General features: G+C 33.7%; 1 protein-coding gene across 1 annotated transcript in view; it reads left to right on the top strand.

The window, feature by feature from the left end:
- Window positions 1-19,805, top strand: part of LOC124358208 (multidrug resistance-associated protein 1-like) — a 105,802-nt gene that overhangs the window by 35,223 nt on the left and 50,774 nt on the right. Inside the window, exons 3-8 of the mRNA XM_046810500.1 lie at window positions 10,222-10,335; window positions 11,583-11,720; window positions 12,046-12,168; window positions 14,490-14,677; window positions 17,638-17,817; window positions 19,615-19,789. Coding sequence (XP_046666456.1) covers window positions 10,222-10,335; window positions 11,583-11,720; window positions 12,046-12,168; window positions 14,490-14,677; window positions 17,638-17,817; window positions 19,615-19,789 — 918 coding nt within the window. The remainder of the gene's footprint in view (window positions 1-10,221; window positions 10,336-11,582; window positions 11,721-12,045; window positions 12,169-14,489; window positions 14,678-17,637; window positions 17,818-19,614; window positions 19,790-19,805) is intronic.

Below are 19,805 nucleotides of genomic sequence, written 5' to 3'. Positions count from 1 at the left end.
AAAGCACTGTGTAAGCCCTCCGATATTAGCCAGAGAGGCTCATGGTTTAATAAAAGGATAGCGTTTTGCTGCCACCACCCTAGCTCGTAGGGAAATTTAGAATAGTGGTTGAGAAGGGTCTTGAAATAATTACTCACGTTTCTCCTTTGTTTGAGTCCAATCTATATTCAAAATGCACTAAAACACTCGTAGGCGCACCCAAACTACTATATGTGTACCGGTGTGTTCGCATCTCACTCCACCAAAATAGACTTACTTCACACACTCTACATTGCCAATCCCTCCGCCTACCTCCGAGCCCTCAACTCGACTGCCGACCCGTGCTGACGAAGTGCTGACCCTTGCATTTCCTCAGCACGGCCAGTCACCTCACATCACGCGGTTAAAGGGACTTGGGTTAGTCCAGTTAATTTACACACTGTGTAATTACTAAAATACCATCTAAAAATTACTATATTAAAAATAGTAGTGTGGCGTGCGCGCTACATCACTCTCCACTCCCTTTCAGGAAAGATGGGATCATACAGAATTTTTTCATGGTGATACATCTTAGATTCTCAGAATATAACAAATATTTACAATACTTCAAAAAAAAATGTATAGGATAACATTTTACATTACATCATTTTTTCACAACTTAAAAGGACAAAATAGTATTTTAGGCTACGTAAGTCTTATAAATCTACAATTTAATTCTACTTGACATTGACAATCACTTAAGATATATGTCCTCCTAACTACATTACATTTCTTGAGCTTGGCAAGTCCCCACAATTTATAACAAATATAGTCTTTGCAACACTGACCTGACTGGTTCAGCACTACAATGAATTTCACAATACCGTACTTCAAGGCGGGCTTGGTGTATTGAATTGAACAAAGGAAGACTCCTGAATAATTTCTGCGAGCGGAGTTCCATGTTCTACTCTACTCGAATGGTTGGGGCTTGCCGCTCAGCAACTGAGGACATCCTCGCACAGGTTGGCATTTTCCTGTGACAAAACAAAAACTACGCAAAGTAACACTATTCAAAATGAACAAAATAAACATTGAAAACTATGATAATGTAGAAATAGTTCAGTGGGGTTTCTATACTTTTCCTTTGATACTAGGGTACAAAACATGTGTATCATTTAAAAGCTTGTTAAGGTCTAGTTCTATGTGATTATCTTTAAGATTGTCCTTGACTTATTCGAATTTATTTTATTACGTACAGCTTGATCTTATGTTTCTTATCTTAACCTGCGTAGATATAACTTCTTTCCTTATAGTGTACTCAATCACACATTTGAATTGTTTGGATCCTTTAATTTGGCTTTTATTCACACACCTTGCATACCCATCTTCATCAACATTCGTTTCACAGTCATACAACATTCATACTCACGCATACAACCCATTCAATTCGGAGTAACTATTGCATTCTACTTTGTACGTGGTACTCTAAAACATCTTTTACTTACACATCAGACAAGAAGCATAACATACTAAACGAGGAATATTTTTAGTGTATTCATATAACATCCTCAAATAACAAACAATACATAATTATTCAATACATTGCGTTTACTTTTAACTACTAAATAAACGATGCAATACACGTTCACTGTCATAACAATATGTATATACATTCCTATTATTTAATAAACTTCATAGTCCCTTTGAATCTACACGGTTTTTCTTCTATCTTATGGATCTAAAAGGGCCTGGTCGCTCTTCTGGCTGCGGTTCCTGGGCTTGGTTCTCTCCTGTCTTGTTCTTCATTTTGTCCGGCTACTCTATTGAATTGCCTCTTCATGGTCTTCGGTCTCTTCAATGATTTCTTCCTGTTCTTCTTCTTCTGCTACCTGAGCAGCTTTTGGATCATTTTGGCTACTTCCTTGTTCTTGCAACTTAAACTCGTGACAGGTTTTAACTCGATTCACATGTACAGTTACATTCTTCCTTTTAATTCGGAGTACGACATTCAAATCTGATATAACCTTGACAATTTGTGTATGGACCTTTCCCATGGTCTAGACAACTTCTTTCACTCTTTCCTTTTTTCACTTGGGGCACGTGAAGGTATACTCGTTGGCCCTCTTCAAATTTATTTAGCTTAGAATTCTTGTCGTATTGTCTCTTTTGCTGGGTTCTTGCATGTTCTTGGCATTGTTGAGACAAATTCCTTACGGCATTCAACTTCATCTTAAGATCTTCGACATAATCAGGGTAACCATCATCTTCTTCTGTGATCAATAGATCATCTTCTAAGGGAGTTCTTCATCTCTCTTCCAAAGACTAGCTCAAAAGGAGAAAATCCTGTTGAATCATGCACTTTGAGAGTTATAAGCCATATTTACCATTGGTAGGAGCTCGTCCCAGTCTGTTTGATTTCGGTTGACATAATGACTTAGCATCTTGGGTATGGATCTATGAACTCTTTCTGTTCTACCATTGCTCCATGGGATGTATAAGCGGTGGTTTGAAGTTTCTTTATTCTTAGTAGAGCACACATGCTTTTCATTATTTTCGGATGTGAAATTTGAGCCTTGATCAGTAATTAATTCACAGGGTACTCCCATCTTCGTAATGACTCTCTGCACAAGTGCTCGGGCTATTGTTTCTTCTGCAGTTTGGTCTGGCAATGCAATAAACTCTCCGTACCTTGTAAAAATGATCTATAACTGTCAGTATGTATTTGTTTTTGGAGCTTGTTAGGGGTAATGGGCCAACAATGTCACACGAAATCCGGTATCCAAATTCTGTACTTTTCTTGAAATTACCTAAAGGTGCTTTAAGTTTTTTCCGGTAATCCATTCTTTTATTGCATGGATCACATGCTCTGATAAAGGAGACAACATCTAATTTCATTTTCGGCCAATAAAACTTTTCTTGGATTCTTAACATCGTCTTCTTGATACCTCCATGACCTGCTGTCGGGATATCATGGTGTAAACGAATAACCTTCTCTCTTAACCGTCTTGGAACGACTATCAGTTGTCTGTCCTGCCTCTTTATATAGATGACTCCTTGTGGACTTGTTTTGAACTGAGGGTATTTTTTCAATCTCTGGCACTCTTCATCCTTACATTGATTTTCTTTAATGCTGTCCACATCCAATATAGGTAGACTTTCCACAGTATTCTTGCACACAATTCTGCTCAGACAATCAGCGTTTTGATTTTTTATCCCTGGTTTATGGAATACCTTGTAGTCATATTCAGCCAATTTCAGTGCCCATCTAGTGAGTCTACTCGAAGGATCTTTTAGCGACAGCAGCCATCTGATTGCGCTGTGATCAGTATACAAGGAGAATGATCGTCCGTACAGGTAGCATCGGAAATACTTTACTGCCCATACAACTGCTAAAAAGTTCTTTTTCTGTTACTGTATAATTCTGCTCAGCAGAGTTTTAACTGTCTTGACGCATAGGCGATAGGGTGTTCTATTCCATTAATCACTTGTCCTAATACTGCGCCAAGTGCAACATTACTTGCATCAGTGCTTAAGACGAATTCCTTGGAGAAATTTTGGATACACTAATAAAGGTTCAGTTTACAAGGATGGTCTTCAATTTTTCAAATGATGTTTCCGCTTCTTCGTTCCACTCAAACTTTTGGTCTTTTTTGGTTAATTTTGTCAGAGGTTTAGCGATGTCGGCAAATTTCGGTACATGCCTCCTATAGTAACTACATAGTCCTATAAATCCACGAAGTTCCTTTTCATTCTTGGGTCTTGAAAATTTTTGACAGCTTCAATCTTAATTCTGACATGGTTTGATTCCATCTCTCGATACAACAATGGCCTAGGAAGTTAAATTTCAGACTTTGCTATTTGGCATTTCTTCAACTGGATACTCAAATTATACCTCTTGAAATCTCTCTAGAACTTCACTAAGATCTTTAGCGTGCTGATCAATACTCGAACTGAAGATTAGGATATCATCCAAGTAGGGTAGGCAAACATGCTTTTCCTTTCAGACCTGTGAGAGTAGTATCAACCAATCGTTGAAATACAGAAGGAGAATTGATCAATCCCATTGGCATGCGTGTATATTCATAATGACTATCAGGAGTACTGAAGGCCGTCTTCTCTTGACTTTCAGGGTGCATTTTTACCTGATAGAAACCTGAATTCAGATCCAGTGCCGAGAAGTACTGACTCTGCCTCCTAACATGTCTAAAGTTTCATGTATATCTGGAAGGGGATATATTTCCGGAACTGTAATTTTATGAGTTCCCGATAGTCTACACATAGACGATAACTGATGGTACCAATCAGAGCCTGCTTTTCTTGGGGGACAATGATTACTGGTGCTGACCATGGGGAAGTACTGGGTACAATTACACCTTTATCTAATTGTTCTTGTATCAAATTTTGTAGAGTACCTCTCTGTGATTGTGGCACTCTGTAAGGTTTCTTATTGATCGGAGGATGTTGGCTCGTGTTGATTTTGTGAGTAACTAAAGAAGTACACCCCCAAATTCTCTATTCCTCCTAAGCTAAATAGACGCTTGTAGCGTTGGAGAACATTTTTTAATTTATTTTGGTCTTCAGTTGGGAGTGCTTTAATTTTTTCTTCAAGTTTCCATTGAATTTCCTCTGTCCTATTTTGTGTTAGATTTACTCGTTTCCATGCTCCTTTATTTGCTTCACTGTGTGGCTCTTCTATTTTGCAGAGCAGCGTATTCTTGTATATCACTAAATTTTCAGAGGTGATATTTATGATTTTGGTCCCAACACATTCCTTTATTCACTTTTGAAAGGCTTCTAGCGACATTGATGCCATGAACTTTTACTAACGCTGGTTCTGTAATTACTGTTTTTCCTTCCAATTTGTTCCATTTGATCCTTTTTGTTTTTGCTTAATTTTACTTGAATAAGCATTTTCTGAACGGGCAGGCACGTTGATGTTTGTGCGACTATACGCTAAAATGTCAGGTATTTCTTCCTTCAGGATTTTGTTTTGGTGGATTTAAGGTTTTGTTGAACTTGTTTCGTGGGAACATTGAAACAATGCCAATGCCACTTCTCCTGCTTCGAGTTACAGGGGATTCTCTTTCATGGAAACTGCATGCTATCTTGTTTCCAATACTCAGAGACTTATTCTCAAGGTCAATCACAGCCTTTTTTTCGTTTCAAAACATCGTATCCTAGGATAGCAATATAAATCTTCAGGGAGATCTGTTGCTACGAAGTCACATTTTAAATCAAGTAACTCCAGTTGCAAGGTCTCTGTTACAGTGCCGTAAACGTTCATAACAGCACCAGGTGATACCTCGTATTTGGATTTCAGTTGGAGTTAGCTTGTTCTGAGCCATTGTCCTATCGATCAGTGATACTTGTGCTCCTGTATCGATTACAATGAACCGTTCACTCCTCCTATGCACCCTTGTACAATTAATTCACTCACATTTTCTTGTGTCAAGGTGGCAACAGCTTTGAAATTCAACTTCGCCTGTCTGAGCTCCCGTGTGGTTCAGATTTAATGATTTCTGAGGTTCACCGCGGCGTGCCTGGGTCCCCTCGTTGTGGTTTAAACGTGTTTCGAAGCTGATCCACGTCCTCCATGCTGATACCCTCTGCTCCTGAAGGTTCCTCCTCTAGCCGCGCCTCTTCCTAATGCTGTAATTTCTCATAAACCCCAACAACAATTGCTTGTTGTTCCAGGTTTTCGGCAATTTTCACAATAATAGGTAGTTTGTTTCACTTTTACTTCTACAATCCCTCTCTTTGTGACCTTTCTTCTTACATGTATAACATACAATATCTACTCGCCTGGATTGGCATTCTCTGGCTTTATGGCCTGGTTTCCCACAAGTGTAACACGTAGTAATCGGTGATCGTTCCCAAAAACTCGCCTTGTCTTCTCCTCAAATTCGGATGGTCTTTTCTCTAAGTTGTTTAGAGCTATCGCCGTGGTTACAGCTTCTCTGAATGTTTTAGGGGAACTTGATCCTGGTCTGCCGTCCTATTTCACCATTTAAATCCTCTTACAAAGGCATCCATGGCTCTTCTATCGGCCTCTTCTCTCAGAATTTGGGTTTGCTTCAGCGTTGTTTTTGTAACTCTTAGAGTTTTATCATCACTGACCCTTTTTTACTCGGTCAGAGAACTGCTCAATAGTTTCTCCTCTGTTTTGTCGTATGCTAGCCAATTGCTCGAAGTAGTAATGATCTGGTAGGCTATCGCCGAATCTTTCCATAAAAAGCAGCTTTTTATTTCTTCTAAAGTTGTTGAATTTTTTTACATTTTTCGTCTGACCTTTGCAAACTGTAGAGCACTGCCTGTTAGTTTAAGTTTTAAAACTTGAAGTTTTTTGAGCTTCACTCCAATTGCTGAGCTCTCCAATTCCTTCGATGTTGTCAAAGAAGGGGGCGACTAGATCTGCTTTCTCTCCATCGTAATGGGCTATACTTGAGACAAGCTCATATGACGGCTTGCTGTCTGCAAGGGTCATGTCCATCGGGTACGGAGATGTTTCAGTTTTGTTCACCGCGGAGGTAGAAGCGTTGGCTAACCGTTTCATCTAGTGTTACTTGAAGCGACCTCACTTTATTCGATATGGCATCAAAGGCGTCTTGGACCTCAAACCGGTCTTCCCTTCTAGGTGTACAGTGCCCATCGTTAATAATTTAAAAAATTTGGTTTTTCCTCTTTGGAATACAGTAGCTATACAATTCTCTCTAGGTTATCAGTGATATTCAATAGTTAAACTTAAACGCTCTAAATGAAATCCCTAAAAGACGTTGACAGCAACAATGTGAATAACTAGTTTCCCTATTTTTCAGTAAAATAACTTTTCCCCTTTTTTTTTTTTTCAATTTTCGATAATGGATCAATCAAAACAATAAAGTTTTTCGATTTCCAAATGATACCAATCACTAATCGGTAGTATTGAGTTATCAATGGATCAATAGTTCTAACAATGCCTCGATATACAAGTATATCAATACTGTAATGTGACTCAATACAGCTGCAATAATATTAAATAATCGTATTTGTTATATGATATACTATGTGCTATTACTTATATACTCTAATAGTTAATCACATTAACTGATATCACTTTTGTTTTCAGTATAATTCGAAATTTACCCTTTTTATAATCAGCAAACAAGTTACTTCCAACAATTATTGCTATTATACTCTTTTTACACTTATATTAAAATTTTCTACGGTTTTTCTTTTTGTATACAGATATTAATGAATTATCAATCAAATTGAACAGTAAGCTAATATAGAATCATTGGCATATCCCTATTTCCAAGCAAATGATTTTAATCAACACGTTATTCTGCTTATAATTTACGCTGAAAACATGATGGACTGAATGCCCTGGAGGTGACGACCTGACATGGAGGCTTTGGCAAAATAAAATACTAGGATGTTATCCTTTTAATTTCTCTTATTTTAAATAATTCTGAATCTGTTTGTCAATAAAGAAGTTTAATGCTTAAAGCCTGGCCTCAATGCTGCTTCACCATTTTATTTCCAAAGCATTTTGAACCATATTATTTAACCAACTATTTACTAAATAATACGTAGTCTAATCTTAGGTTTCGCCAATGAGATTTAATTTAATTTAATTTAACAAAGTTCCCACTGCTCACCAAATAGTGACAGGGCTGCCATCATCGAAGGCTGTGGATGATCGTGACTGCGTTGACGGAGATGACAACATCTGCGTAGACAGTGGTCGGCAGTTGGTAGTTCCGGTCTGGATCACTGGATGTCCGGTGACTAAGCCCTCCTTGTTCCTTTCTATGTTCTATGATGACGTATATGATGATGGCGTCCAACTTCACGCTTCATAGTGTAATGGCGTTGCACATGGTGTAATAAGCACACAGAACTAATCCAAGTCCATCTTCGTTTCATATAAGTTGAATTTACTCGAAATTTAGAAATAACAAACATTGCAATTAATTTGTAAATGAATTTAGAATAGTAGTTATTTGGATAATGGAGTGTAAACTGAAATGTTCTAATAATTTTCTCAACCACGTGGTACACTTCTTATTTCTTTTAGAGTTCTTTTAAAGTTTTGAAATCATTTTGAAATAAATTGCTGGTTTAATTATCGTATCCCACCGCTGGTCACCACTGTAAGCCCTCCGATATTAGCCAGAGAGGCTCATGGTTAATAAAAGGGATAGCGTTTTGCTGCCACCACCCTAGCTCGTAGGGAAATTTAGAATAGTGGTTGAGAAGGGTCTTGAAATAATTACTCACGTTTCTCCTTTGTTTGAGTCCAATCTATATTCAAAATGCACTAAAACACTCGTAGGCGCACCCAAAACTACTATATGTGTACCGGTGTGTTCGCATCTCACTCCACCAAAATAGACTTACTTCACACACTCTACATTGCCAATCCCTCCGCCTACCTCCGAGCCCTCAACTCGACTGCCGACCCGTGCTGACGAGTGCTGACCCTTGCATTTCCTCAGCACGGCCAGTCACCTCACATCACGCGGTTAAAGGGACTTGGGTTAGTCCAGTTAATTTACACACTGTGTAATTACTAAAATACCATCTAAAAATTACTATATTAAAATAGTAGTGTGCGTGCGCGCTACAACTGTATAATTATTTAATATTTTCTAAAATTTAACTGTAAACAAATGTTACTGGCTCTTTGGTGAACTTTAGATGAAAGTGTCAACAGCGGTTTAGTGTCGGTTAACTTTGGATAACGTGTTGTAAATATTACAATTATTTTTTGAATTCTTAAATATTCCAGGAAACGTTTACTATTTTTCTCTTCATAAAAATCTTACTCGAATTTCAAGGAATATATTACAAAAAGAATTAGCCAAATTGTTCCAGTCTTTCTCAAGATTAGCGCTGAACAGCTAATTTTGGGATTCATTTTTAGTTATAAAATTAACATACTACTTATCAAGGCACCTGATATAAGGTTTGGCAGTGTATCAACAAAAAATTTAAATACTTAAGTTGAATAAGAAAATATTCAGTTATTTCAGTACTTATCAAGTGTGTTAGACAACATTGAAATTATTAAAAATAAAAATAAAGCCAACATTGAAATGATTCAAAATGAAAATAAAGCATTATTTATTTGTAATGTGCTCCCTATTGTGGATCATTATTATTTGGCAGGTGTTGATATCTCATAAAAACACAACTTTCTTAAAGATAAGAACAAGTTAGGTGACAATTGATCCATCATAAGAATCTGTAAATGTTTAATTTTAATGTTGAGTTTAGCTTCAGTTCAGCTTCCTCTTAGTGCTGTGTCTGGAATCTAGCACTGTCACAGACTCCTGGAATCCAGAGTCATATTCATCTAAAGTGATCCATAGAAAATTCCAAGTGTGAAGTCTGTGACAGTGTCAGATTCCAGGCGCTGCACCAAGAGGAAGGTGAACTGGAACGAAACTCAACATTCACATCGAATCATTCTATATGGTGGAAAGGACCATACCTACGTTATGTGTCTAAAGCTTTAGTTGAGAGTTTCATTATCATTAATGGGAGCATATAGAACAGGTGTGTCCAACGTACACAGGCTCGAGGGCCAAAAATGAAACCTTGAACTAGATTGCGGACCATATAATAATACTCTAAATTTAAAATAGCTATAATGTATAATGTAGCTATAAAATAGATTATGTTAAGTTATTAATAAAACTAAAATTAGTATAATATTGTGGGCCATTTAGTAACACTCTTTATTTAAAACAGCAATAAGAGATAATGTGAAGTTATTAATAAAACTAAAATTAGTATAATATTATTTTTATTATTATAGGGCTGGTTCTTAAGTCAATACTACGGTTGTACGAGTTTGAGCAATATATATTATGAAGTCGTAGTGACTACAGGTTGAAACAGTGTTGTGTAACCAAGAACGACACTTGCCTGTATGTAAAACTCAGTAAAACATGACACATGTTTGATAAGCAGAGTGTACAGAATTATTCTTGTGAATTATCTATAAACACAAATCTTATCGTTGTTTTTCGTTAATGTATATTATTTGAGTTTATCAGCACTATACAGTATTTGTTTACACTTAAATATTAAGTACCTGAACTTATCTATAAATAAAACAACCTGTATAGGTCACGAATATAATTTAAAAATCCTTTTAGTGTTATGATTTATACACATTTATAGCTATAAAATATTATTTAACAAAATTAATCCTTATGATAGTTATCTTCTTAATCTATTTAAGTACAATTTAAATGGATTTATTTGTGATTACAGGTGGTGGTAGGTCTGCTCATGGTAGTCAGTGTGGCCAACCTAACGTATATTTCCCAACAAGGGAACAGATACCCAGCTGACTTTGCTGCTCCTGTAGTGCAATTTTTTGTGTATGTAAGTTGGTAATTATTTTCTATATTTCAAAATATAAATTACGATCAAACTTGAATAATTCAAACATTATCATTCAAAATTTGGATAATTCTCCTGCATTAGAATTTATTATTTGATATTCCTATACAATAAGAAAAAAGTTTTCATTAGTCAAAATCCTAAGTGATTAGAATTTTTTTATCGATACCTTGAGCTTTGAGTTATCCAGGTTTCATTGTGTAATTCTTTACATTCTATAATGATTCTGTTTGCAGCATTGCAAAGGGGAGAAGTACTCATAGCAGTTATGATGTTAGCATGCCACATGTGACATGAACACTTAACAAACCAACTAAAGAAAGAAAGGAATATTTTCAGCTGTTTTGTGGTACAGTTTGAATGAAAAAGTGTGTTTTTTTAATATTGTATTTACTGCAATCATAATTGTTATTTCGATGCAGTGTATACTAGAGTTATGTAGTCATGTTCATGTTTAATGACAGTTCATTGTGGGAGATATTCTTAATAAAAATCTGCAGATCATCTATGATTGGTTTCAGACGAGAGAAGCAGTATTAAGAAAACAGTCATAGTTTCCCTCATTAATAAAAATAAACTTAGGCAGCTTTAAGTGTTTTAGGCTTGTCTTCAGAGAAATAAAACACCTGAAAATTATGCTAGATCAAAAGCTGACATTGAATGTCTACATAGAAAGTGATCAGGAGAGTATCAACTCTGTAATAGGCCTTCCTAGTGTTTAAAAAGATTTACACATCTGACACTGGCTGTATATGGCAGTTATTAAACTCCGAGATTGAATACATTGCCGTGGTCTGTTAAAGAACAGTAGGCATTAATGTCAAATATTACACAGAATATTAGTATTTGTAGTGTCTACAAAGATTTTTTGATTATTGTATCTGGTTTAGAACCAAATCAGGATTTAAATATTGACATAAGCAGGAGCTTTATTTTAGTACCTTGATTTTTACCTCTGTAACTTGTTAGATGGAAGCAGAAATTCAGGGCAAAATAAAAATTTTTGGCTCAAAAATGTACGCAATTCAGGGTTTATTTTAAATTGTACAAACTGGCAACAGTGCAAATTCAAGCCACCCTGATTAAATTACCAAGTCTGCAGTATATTGAACTATTTAGACTAGTAACTATGACTAACCACTAACTCATATAAAGTTGTTTTGTATATTTACACCTAATTGGCTGAGTACTAGTGAAGCCTATCGTATTATTATTCATTTATGTTCCAGAGCCTGATCATGATCCTCGTGCTGCTACACAAGATACAGGGTGTCCAGGTGTCTTATCTCCTGTTCTTTGTCAGTCTACTGTTAGTACTGTGTCAGACACCTCAGATGTACTCTTACATCAGGATCTTCTTAAACTCTGTGAGATACTTGTACAACTAAAAAAATATCTTAGAGTAGATACAATATTATATAAAATAATCAGAGATATATAGTATAGTTTATTTTTTATACTTTTACTTTGTAGAAATATACGAAAGAACATGTATTACTTTATATGAAAACACAACTCTTGAATTTAAAAAAAATATAAGATTAAGATAGGTTAAGATAAAAAGATTAATACCTAAATTTTGTGTTATGGAAAACCACTATATAATGTAATACAGAGTTAATTCTATAATTTGTATTCATGTAATCCATTTTCTGGTCTACCTTTTTCTATTATTGATGTGTTTTTTTCTAGGATTTTGAAGACATTTATTTGACCGCTGTGAACATTACAGTGTATGCCTTACATTGTGCCTTGCTTATTCTCCAGTTCTTCTGTGATAAACCGCCCATTTATAATGAATACCCCAACTTAGAGGTAAATACAAATGATTATAATATCAAATGTTTGAATTATAGTATAACTTAAGAATATGAAGTGCCATCAAAGAAGTCCTTTGAGAAATTGCCAATTGCAGAGTAGCACATAGTTGCCACTTGGAACAGCTGATCACTACTGTCCAAATAATTAATTTAGACACAATACCTATCAAAATGTAAGGCCTCAGTGCTCGTCAGCTAAGCTCAAATGGTGTTTTGACTGCACATTTGGGATCAATGTATTGCTATCATTATATTTTGATCTTGCTCGATAATAATGAACTTCAGATATTTATAAATCTGATAAAACATATTACGCTATCAACTAAGTTTTCAGATTTACACAGTGTTATAGTATTACTAACTCAATTAAAATTTTGAGATATTTTAATTGTGTTGGCTATATTTCCATGCGGTGTCAACCGGAAAGATTACATGACAGTTTTGATGATGGTCATGTGAGCTTGAGATTTTAGATGTCACACTATAGTTTAATGAAGGTTGATTGACAATTTCCTTAGTTACAGTTTCATATTCATTAAGCTTCGATATCATTTACGCAAAATTAGGCTATTTCATTGAAACTACCAACAATATAAATAGTTAAATCATAATCATAAAATGTATACAGTTATTAATTATTTTAACTACATATATTTTAATGGTAAATATTAACTGTTCTAAATATTCTCTTCTATTCTATTCAAGCTTAGCCACCCAATAAGATTCACAAAGTCAGTCGCTGTTTAAGGACAAACTGCAACCTGGTGGTAGGAGTTTTCGGAGGACAAATTCTGGGGGCTATTTCATTGAAACGACCAACAATATAATAGTCTTCGGTCATAATTTTTATTAATTGTAGGTAAATATTAACTGTTCTAAATATTCTCTTACTATTCTATTTTCAAAGCTTAGAATGATTCACTAAGTCAAATAAAGCTGTTGTTGATGTAAGTCAAACTGTTCCCTTTATTGGGGGGTTTCTGACTGTATGATGGTGTAATTCTGGGGCTGTTTTATTGAAAACTAACAACAATATAAATAGTTAAATCATAAATCATAAAAATGTATACAGTTAATTAATTATTTAGAACTACATATATTTTAATGGTAAATATTAACTGTTCTAAATATTCTCTTCTATTCTATTCAAGCTTAGCCACCCAATAAGAATCACAAGTCAAATTAAAAAGCTTGTTGTTGATGTAAGTGGAGACAAACTGTCCCTTTATTGGGGGTTTCATGTTACTGTATGATGTGTAATTCTGGGCTATTTATTATGAAGACTACCAACAATATAAATAGTTAAATCATAATCATAAAATGTATACAGTTATTAATTATTTTAACTACATATATTTTTAATGGTAAATATTAACTGTTCTAAATATTCTCTTCTATTCTATTCAAGCTTAGCCACCCAATAAGATTCACAACGTTCAATTAAAGCTGGGTTGTTGATGTAAGTGGAGACAAACTGTCCCCTTTATTGGGGTTTCTGTTACTGTATGATGTGGTTTTTTTGTGTAATTCTGGGCTATTCATTGAAACTACCAACAATATAAATAGTTAAATCATAATCATATAAAATGTATTGACAGTTATTAATTATTATAACTACATATATTTTAATGGTAAATAATTAGAACTGTTCTAAATATTTTCTCTTCTATTCTATTCAAGCTTAGCCACCCAATAAGATTTCACAAGTCAAATAAATGCTGTTGTTGATGTAAGTGGGACAAAACTGTCCCTTTATTGGGGGTTTCTGTTACTGTATGATGTGTAATTCTGGGGCTGTTTTTAATTGAAACTACCAACAATATAAAATAGTTAAATCATAATCATAAAATGTATACAGTTATTAATTATTTTAACTACATATATTTATAATTGGTAAATATTAACTGTTCTGACAATATTCTCTTCCATTCTATTCAAGCTTAGCCACCCAATAAGATTCACAAGTCAAATAAAGCTGTTGTTGATGTAAGTGGAGACAAACTGTCCCTTTATTGGGGGTTTCTGTTACTGTATGATGTGTAATTGTCTGGGCTATTTCATTGAAACTACCAACAATATAAATAGTTAAATCATAATCATAAAATGTATACAGTTATTAATTATTTTAACTACATATATTTTAATGGTAAATATTAACTGTTCTAAATATTCTCTTCCATTCTATTCAAGCTTAGCCACCCAATAAGATTCACAAGTCAAATAAAGCTGTTGTTGATGTAAGTGGAGACAAACTGTCCCTTTATTGGGGGTTTCTGTTACTGTATGATGTGTAATTCTGGGGCTGTTTTATTGCAGAGACCCAGTCCAGAAAGTTTAGCATCTGTGCCCTCGAGGCTCACATACTCATGGTTCACTCCTCTAGTGAAGCTTGGGGCCAAGAAACCCCTGGAAGCTTCGGACATGTTTACACTCAACCATGAAAACACATCAAAAGTTATTGTCTCCAGATTTGATAAGAACTGGGTGGTCTCAGTTGAAAAAACGTAAGTATTTGGTTACTACTTCTTATTACAAAATTAAAACAAATACAGTAAACCTTGTCATATATAATTTTCAAATCATGTTATATCAACTAATCTCTCTTTTAGAGAGTAATTTGAGATTTCCTATTTTTTAATCCACTTTTTAGATTATGGAGCTTATTGATTCTTTAATTAAAAATATAAATTATAACTCTACATTAAATGATGAGTTTTAAAGTTTAAAAGTAATAAAGTTTATCAACTATAGGGATGCAGTATTAGTTCATTCCATGTATTTGTTATATTTTTAAATGTTTTGATTCCATATAATCAATCCTCTGCTGGATAACCACCATAATCTGGTGTATTATATCTCTGTGCTTTATGATATCATCATTTAGCAGTACTCTTAGCTTGTTATAAAATAATATTCATAGTAATATTGCCCTTGATTACTCAATGTTATTCTGCGTTATGCTGCTACCTAGGATTAATATATAAAATGTTTAATACATCACACCATTCATTGTGTGGCAGTGGATTGTTATTCCAATACCTTCTGACTTTGTTGATAGCACACATAAATACTATAACTACTTGCAACTAACTATAATTAACGTTAACCCTCTTAGTGATAGAAGCCGCTCTAGCGACGTTCATTTGTTTAATATGAATGATAGAGGTCGATGCGTCGACGTTCAAATATGCCTTCGAATTCGTCATCGCTGCTCGGCTATCATCGGTTAAATTCGGCCGTTATTTACTGCATTGTGTACAGAAACGTCTCCTCTTTCCTCAATATCTGTCTCCAGATGAATTGTTAAAAGAATAATTAACAAATAGCTGGTATTTGTTACGACGTTGTGTTTTACTCGCGGCCGCTAACCGCCGCGCCGCTAACCTATGAGTTGTGTCGGCGTGTTTTATCGGTGTTATTTCGTTCACAAGATATTAGAAATGTTTTAGAAGAACAAATGAGTGATGTGAGTGACAGTGATATCAGTGCAGACGATTTTCCCGATGATTATAATTCAAATCCTAGCGCAGGCCATTCCCTCCAACGCTTACCAGGAAGACAAGAGCGGCTATGTATTGTATGTGGCCACACAAAAAAAGGGGAAGATCAGAATTCTAGTGTCCAGGATGCAATTCTGGTGTTCATAGAGAGTGTTTCCATAAATTGGATCATTTTTGGAGACCAAAGTATCAAGGGAGGAAGAGAAAGCATGATAGTAGTAGTGCCTAAGAGTGAATGGAAGGGTTCCTTCCATGTACATACATACTGCATATATTTCCATCATAACAGTTTTTTCAAGTAAAATATTGTGCGAAAACTGTATATATTATTTATCTTCATGAAATTTAGAAAAAATTGGCTATCTTCAAATCTTTGTCTAGTAAGATTTATACTATGTGGTTTTTGTGGTAAAAAAATTTCTTTTTTTCAAAAAACTGTTTTTTTTATTTTTGAGCAAGATTTAAGGAATATGTACAAAGGTAGGTAGTTTTATTTATTTTAAAATCGTTCTTTATGTTTTTATGAATATTTTGGTATATAATATGTTGTATTTTCAATAAAATTAATATTTTTTATTAATTTTTAAGAAACCCCCAGCGAAACACTCCAAATGCACCTATCATTCATAATAAACATATTCACCACTAGGAGGGTTAACTGAGGAGATTATTTTTATACTTTTACTATTAGTTTAGTCATTATGCACTACAAAGAAGGCAGGTACAAGATTTATATGAAAAGCTAAATTATATTTTATTTCTGTAACTCTTGTAAGATTAAAACTTTTTATAATACAATCAAATTACACCGACTTTAATAAGCTTGAGAACAATATGTAACATGTAATAGTTTTGTTTAAATAAAATTGTTAAAATGAGATAGTGTTTCTAAGTGGCAGAGCGGAATTAATTCAGCTTACTAGCAGCAGAAACACGCTTCGGTAATTTGCCTGGAAAAGGGCTTAATTATTGGGAGTGGTAAATTGTAGCATTATTTTATTCCTCAAATCATAACATTTTACTCAAATCAGGTAAAATTAAAATAAATATACACCTTACTTCTTTAGTTTATAAAGAAATCTTTATTTTCGCAAACGTTTCACAACCATAAAACAGATGACATTGTCAAATATAAGCTACACTACTCTTATATGAGTAAATTTAAACAACAAAACATACAATACAATGAAACACGCAAAACAGCAATAAAACAAGGTATTAATTGACTTATCATAGGAAAACAATTATGTCAACTTGTAGCCCTACTTAAAAATATAAAAATCAACATTAACAAATAGTAATACAGTGCTTAAAATTAAAAAAAGTTTCATTTAAAAACTCACTTGCATTGTAATGTTTTTTTGTGTAATAACTCCTTAATGTTATCTCGGAATATGCCTGAATACATTAATTCCCTAAACCCATAAGGTTTATCGTACCTTACTGAAAAGTATTTTCTCCATGTAGGATGGTGTCTTTTCCACGACTTTCAGATGATGTCTGGGACATTGAAAATTAGTTTTATACCTAGTATTATGATTGCGTTTATAATTTTCACTACAAAGATTGTCGTAGTTAGACTGCACTGTTATTAGGACTTTGAAAATTATTAGGCTTGGTACAGTTACAATTTGTTCATTAAAGATAGGCTTACATAAAGCCTTCCAGGATAAAAATGCCATTATTCTTAAAAATGTCTTCTGAATTTTAAAAATGTTATCTATATCTGTTGAAAACCTCCAGAACTCAATCCCGTACTGAAGAATTGAAAAAACAAGCATAATATATAATTAAACGTGTCATTAAATCTATGTTATGTCTCAAAATAAGCATTTGATAGTATTTCAATCTGTTACAATAATACACGAGACATTGATCTCACATTCTAGATATATTAAATCTACTAAAAAGTTGAACCCTTCATTTCATTTGTTGAGTCTGTAATACCATATATACCATTTCAGGAATCGACCAAAAGTCTCATATGACAAACGATCCTCTAAAGTTGGTTTCTACCGCACTGTCAGACCACAGACGTCCATACTGTCTGCCTTGTGCAAGACATTTGGTCCGTCATTTCTTATGGGGTCACTCCTAAAACTTTTTCAGGATATTGTCGTTTTCATCAACCCTCAACTGCTAAAGTAAGTAGAAAATTAAGTCGTGGGTAACTAATGTTGTTACTGTATAAATTATAAAATAGTTTTATTATAATTTGGAACAAACCTTAAAAAATAAATTACTTTGTTCCTGTTTATAATGATGCATGCCTCCTAGTAACCTAGATAAGCCCAAGGGAGCAATGTTGGTTTATTGTTACATGCCTTGCAAGGGTTAAATCCTTGTAATTTTTTTGAAAATATATATATATACTTTTTTATGTTCTCTTATTCTCTATATAAATTTAAAATTGTATTCAAATTAAAAGAGCAAGATATCATACAATTTTATTTACTGTACCGTTTAATCATGAGTTGCTGCTTTAGTAAGTAATACTTTCAATATTTCATGTTTTGTGTGTAAATATAATATGTATTTTCTTAAAATTCATAGCATCAAATGTAATTAAGTTATATTAGAGAAAGAATTTTGTCATTGTCTCACATTTATACAACGTGTACGGACAGAAGTCTGAACAAGCTTATTGTATTGTAATATTTTAATTTTTAAAATTGCGAGGTATGCAAGAGTTATGTTGAGGAGCTACTTAAGCAAATGCAACACAATATTAGAAAACATCAGAATTAGCATTTATTCACAGACATTCAGGATGCTGTATGGAACTATTTATCTCAGTGTTCTTTAGTCATATGTGTACATGTTAGTTGTTGCTTTTAGCTAGTGTAAATAGTAAAAAATTCAATGTTTTATCCTATCTCCTATCTTTGAAAATTTGTGTATGTAATCGTTTTATATATATATATATATATATATATATATATATATATATATATTTTATATTTTATATATATATATATAAAACAAAAGTTTTAACTTCACAAATATAACCAATTCAATTAGTGTTTCTAAAGAGTCAGGCTCATCAAAGGCTATTTATCTTTGCATGAATTTAAAATACATTTTATATAGTATCTGGATTTTTGCTGCAATAAACTGTGGTAAGTATGCTTTAAGTTAATTTAGACTATATTTATTTAATAATTTTATTTATTATTCATATGAATTATTTAATTGCACCTCCTTAGTCATTGGCATCGTATGAACAAAGGTTAAATAAATAAACATTCTTAGTTTCAGCATAAAAAATCATTCTACAAAAATTGATACAAATTTATTAATTTCATCATTTTAATGTTTTCTTCGCTTATTACTGGGTCACTTTTGGCAGCGCCTTATAACTACTGTATTTTCAGTTTTAATTAGAATTGTTTTTCTAAATCAATCTATTGTTCTCATAGTTGCACACAAGGAAAATTTCCTCTTAAAAATACTTCACCAAAGCTGCCTCCCAGAGATCAAAATCACCCTCTTTTGAGACACAGGTTGAGGAAAACAGCCCAAACAAGTTAAAACTTGTATGAAAATTGATCTTATAAATATCTAAGCTAAGTTCATTGGCCAGCTCGGTACACCATTTTTACCATTATGGCGGCTGTTTAAACTTAAAAAATTTTAAACTACCTTATTTATGGACCTAGAGAAAAAAGATTTTCTGGATTGCTTATAATATGTCCTATACATTTTGTAATAAACAATTTTTGTTGTATCTCAAATGGTTTTCAAGATATCAATTATTTGTAAATCTCATAAAAAATAAATTATAAATATATAATTTCTCACAAAATCTACCTACTACTTCCAAGTGAACATGACAATTTTAACAGGATACAATCACATAAGTAATTGTATTCTGTTAAAAATACTAAATATGTTAGAAAAATGTAATTTTTGGTTAATATACTGGTTTGATTGTATCCCAGTTTGGTGATCTCATTTGTCTCGAGTGACGAGAGCCTGTGGAAAGGCTGTATGTATGCTGCACTTATGTTTATCACCTCAATCGTCCAGATGTTCCTCCTCAACCGTTACTTTCTCACAATGAACTTTGTTGGCATCAGGATAACCACGGCTCTAATTTCCGCAATTTATAGGAAGGTAAAGTAGAGTTGTA

The sequence above is a fragment of the Homalodisca vitripennis genome, chromosome 3 (genome assembly GCF_021130785.1).
Source record: "Homalodisca vitripennis isolate AUS2020 chromosome 3, UT_GWSS_2.1, whole genome shotgun sequence".
Classification (NCBI taxonomy): domain Eukaryota; kingdom Metazoa; phylum Arthropoda; class Insecta; order Hemiptera; family Cicadellidae; genus Homalodisca; species Homalodisca vitripennis.
This window is presented reverse-complemented; position numbering and strand designations above follow the sequence as displayed.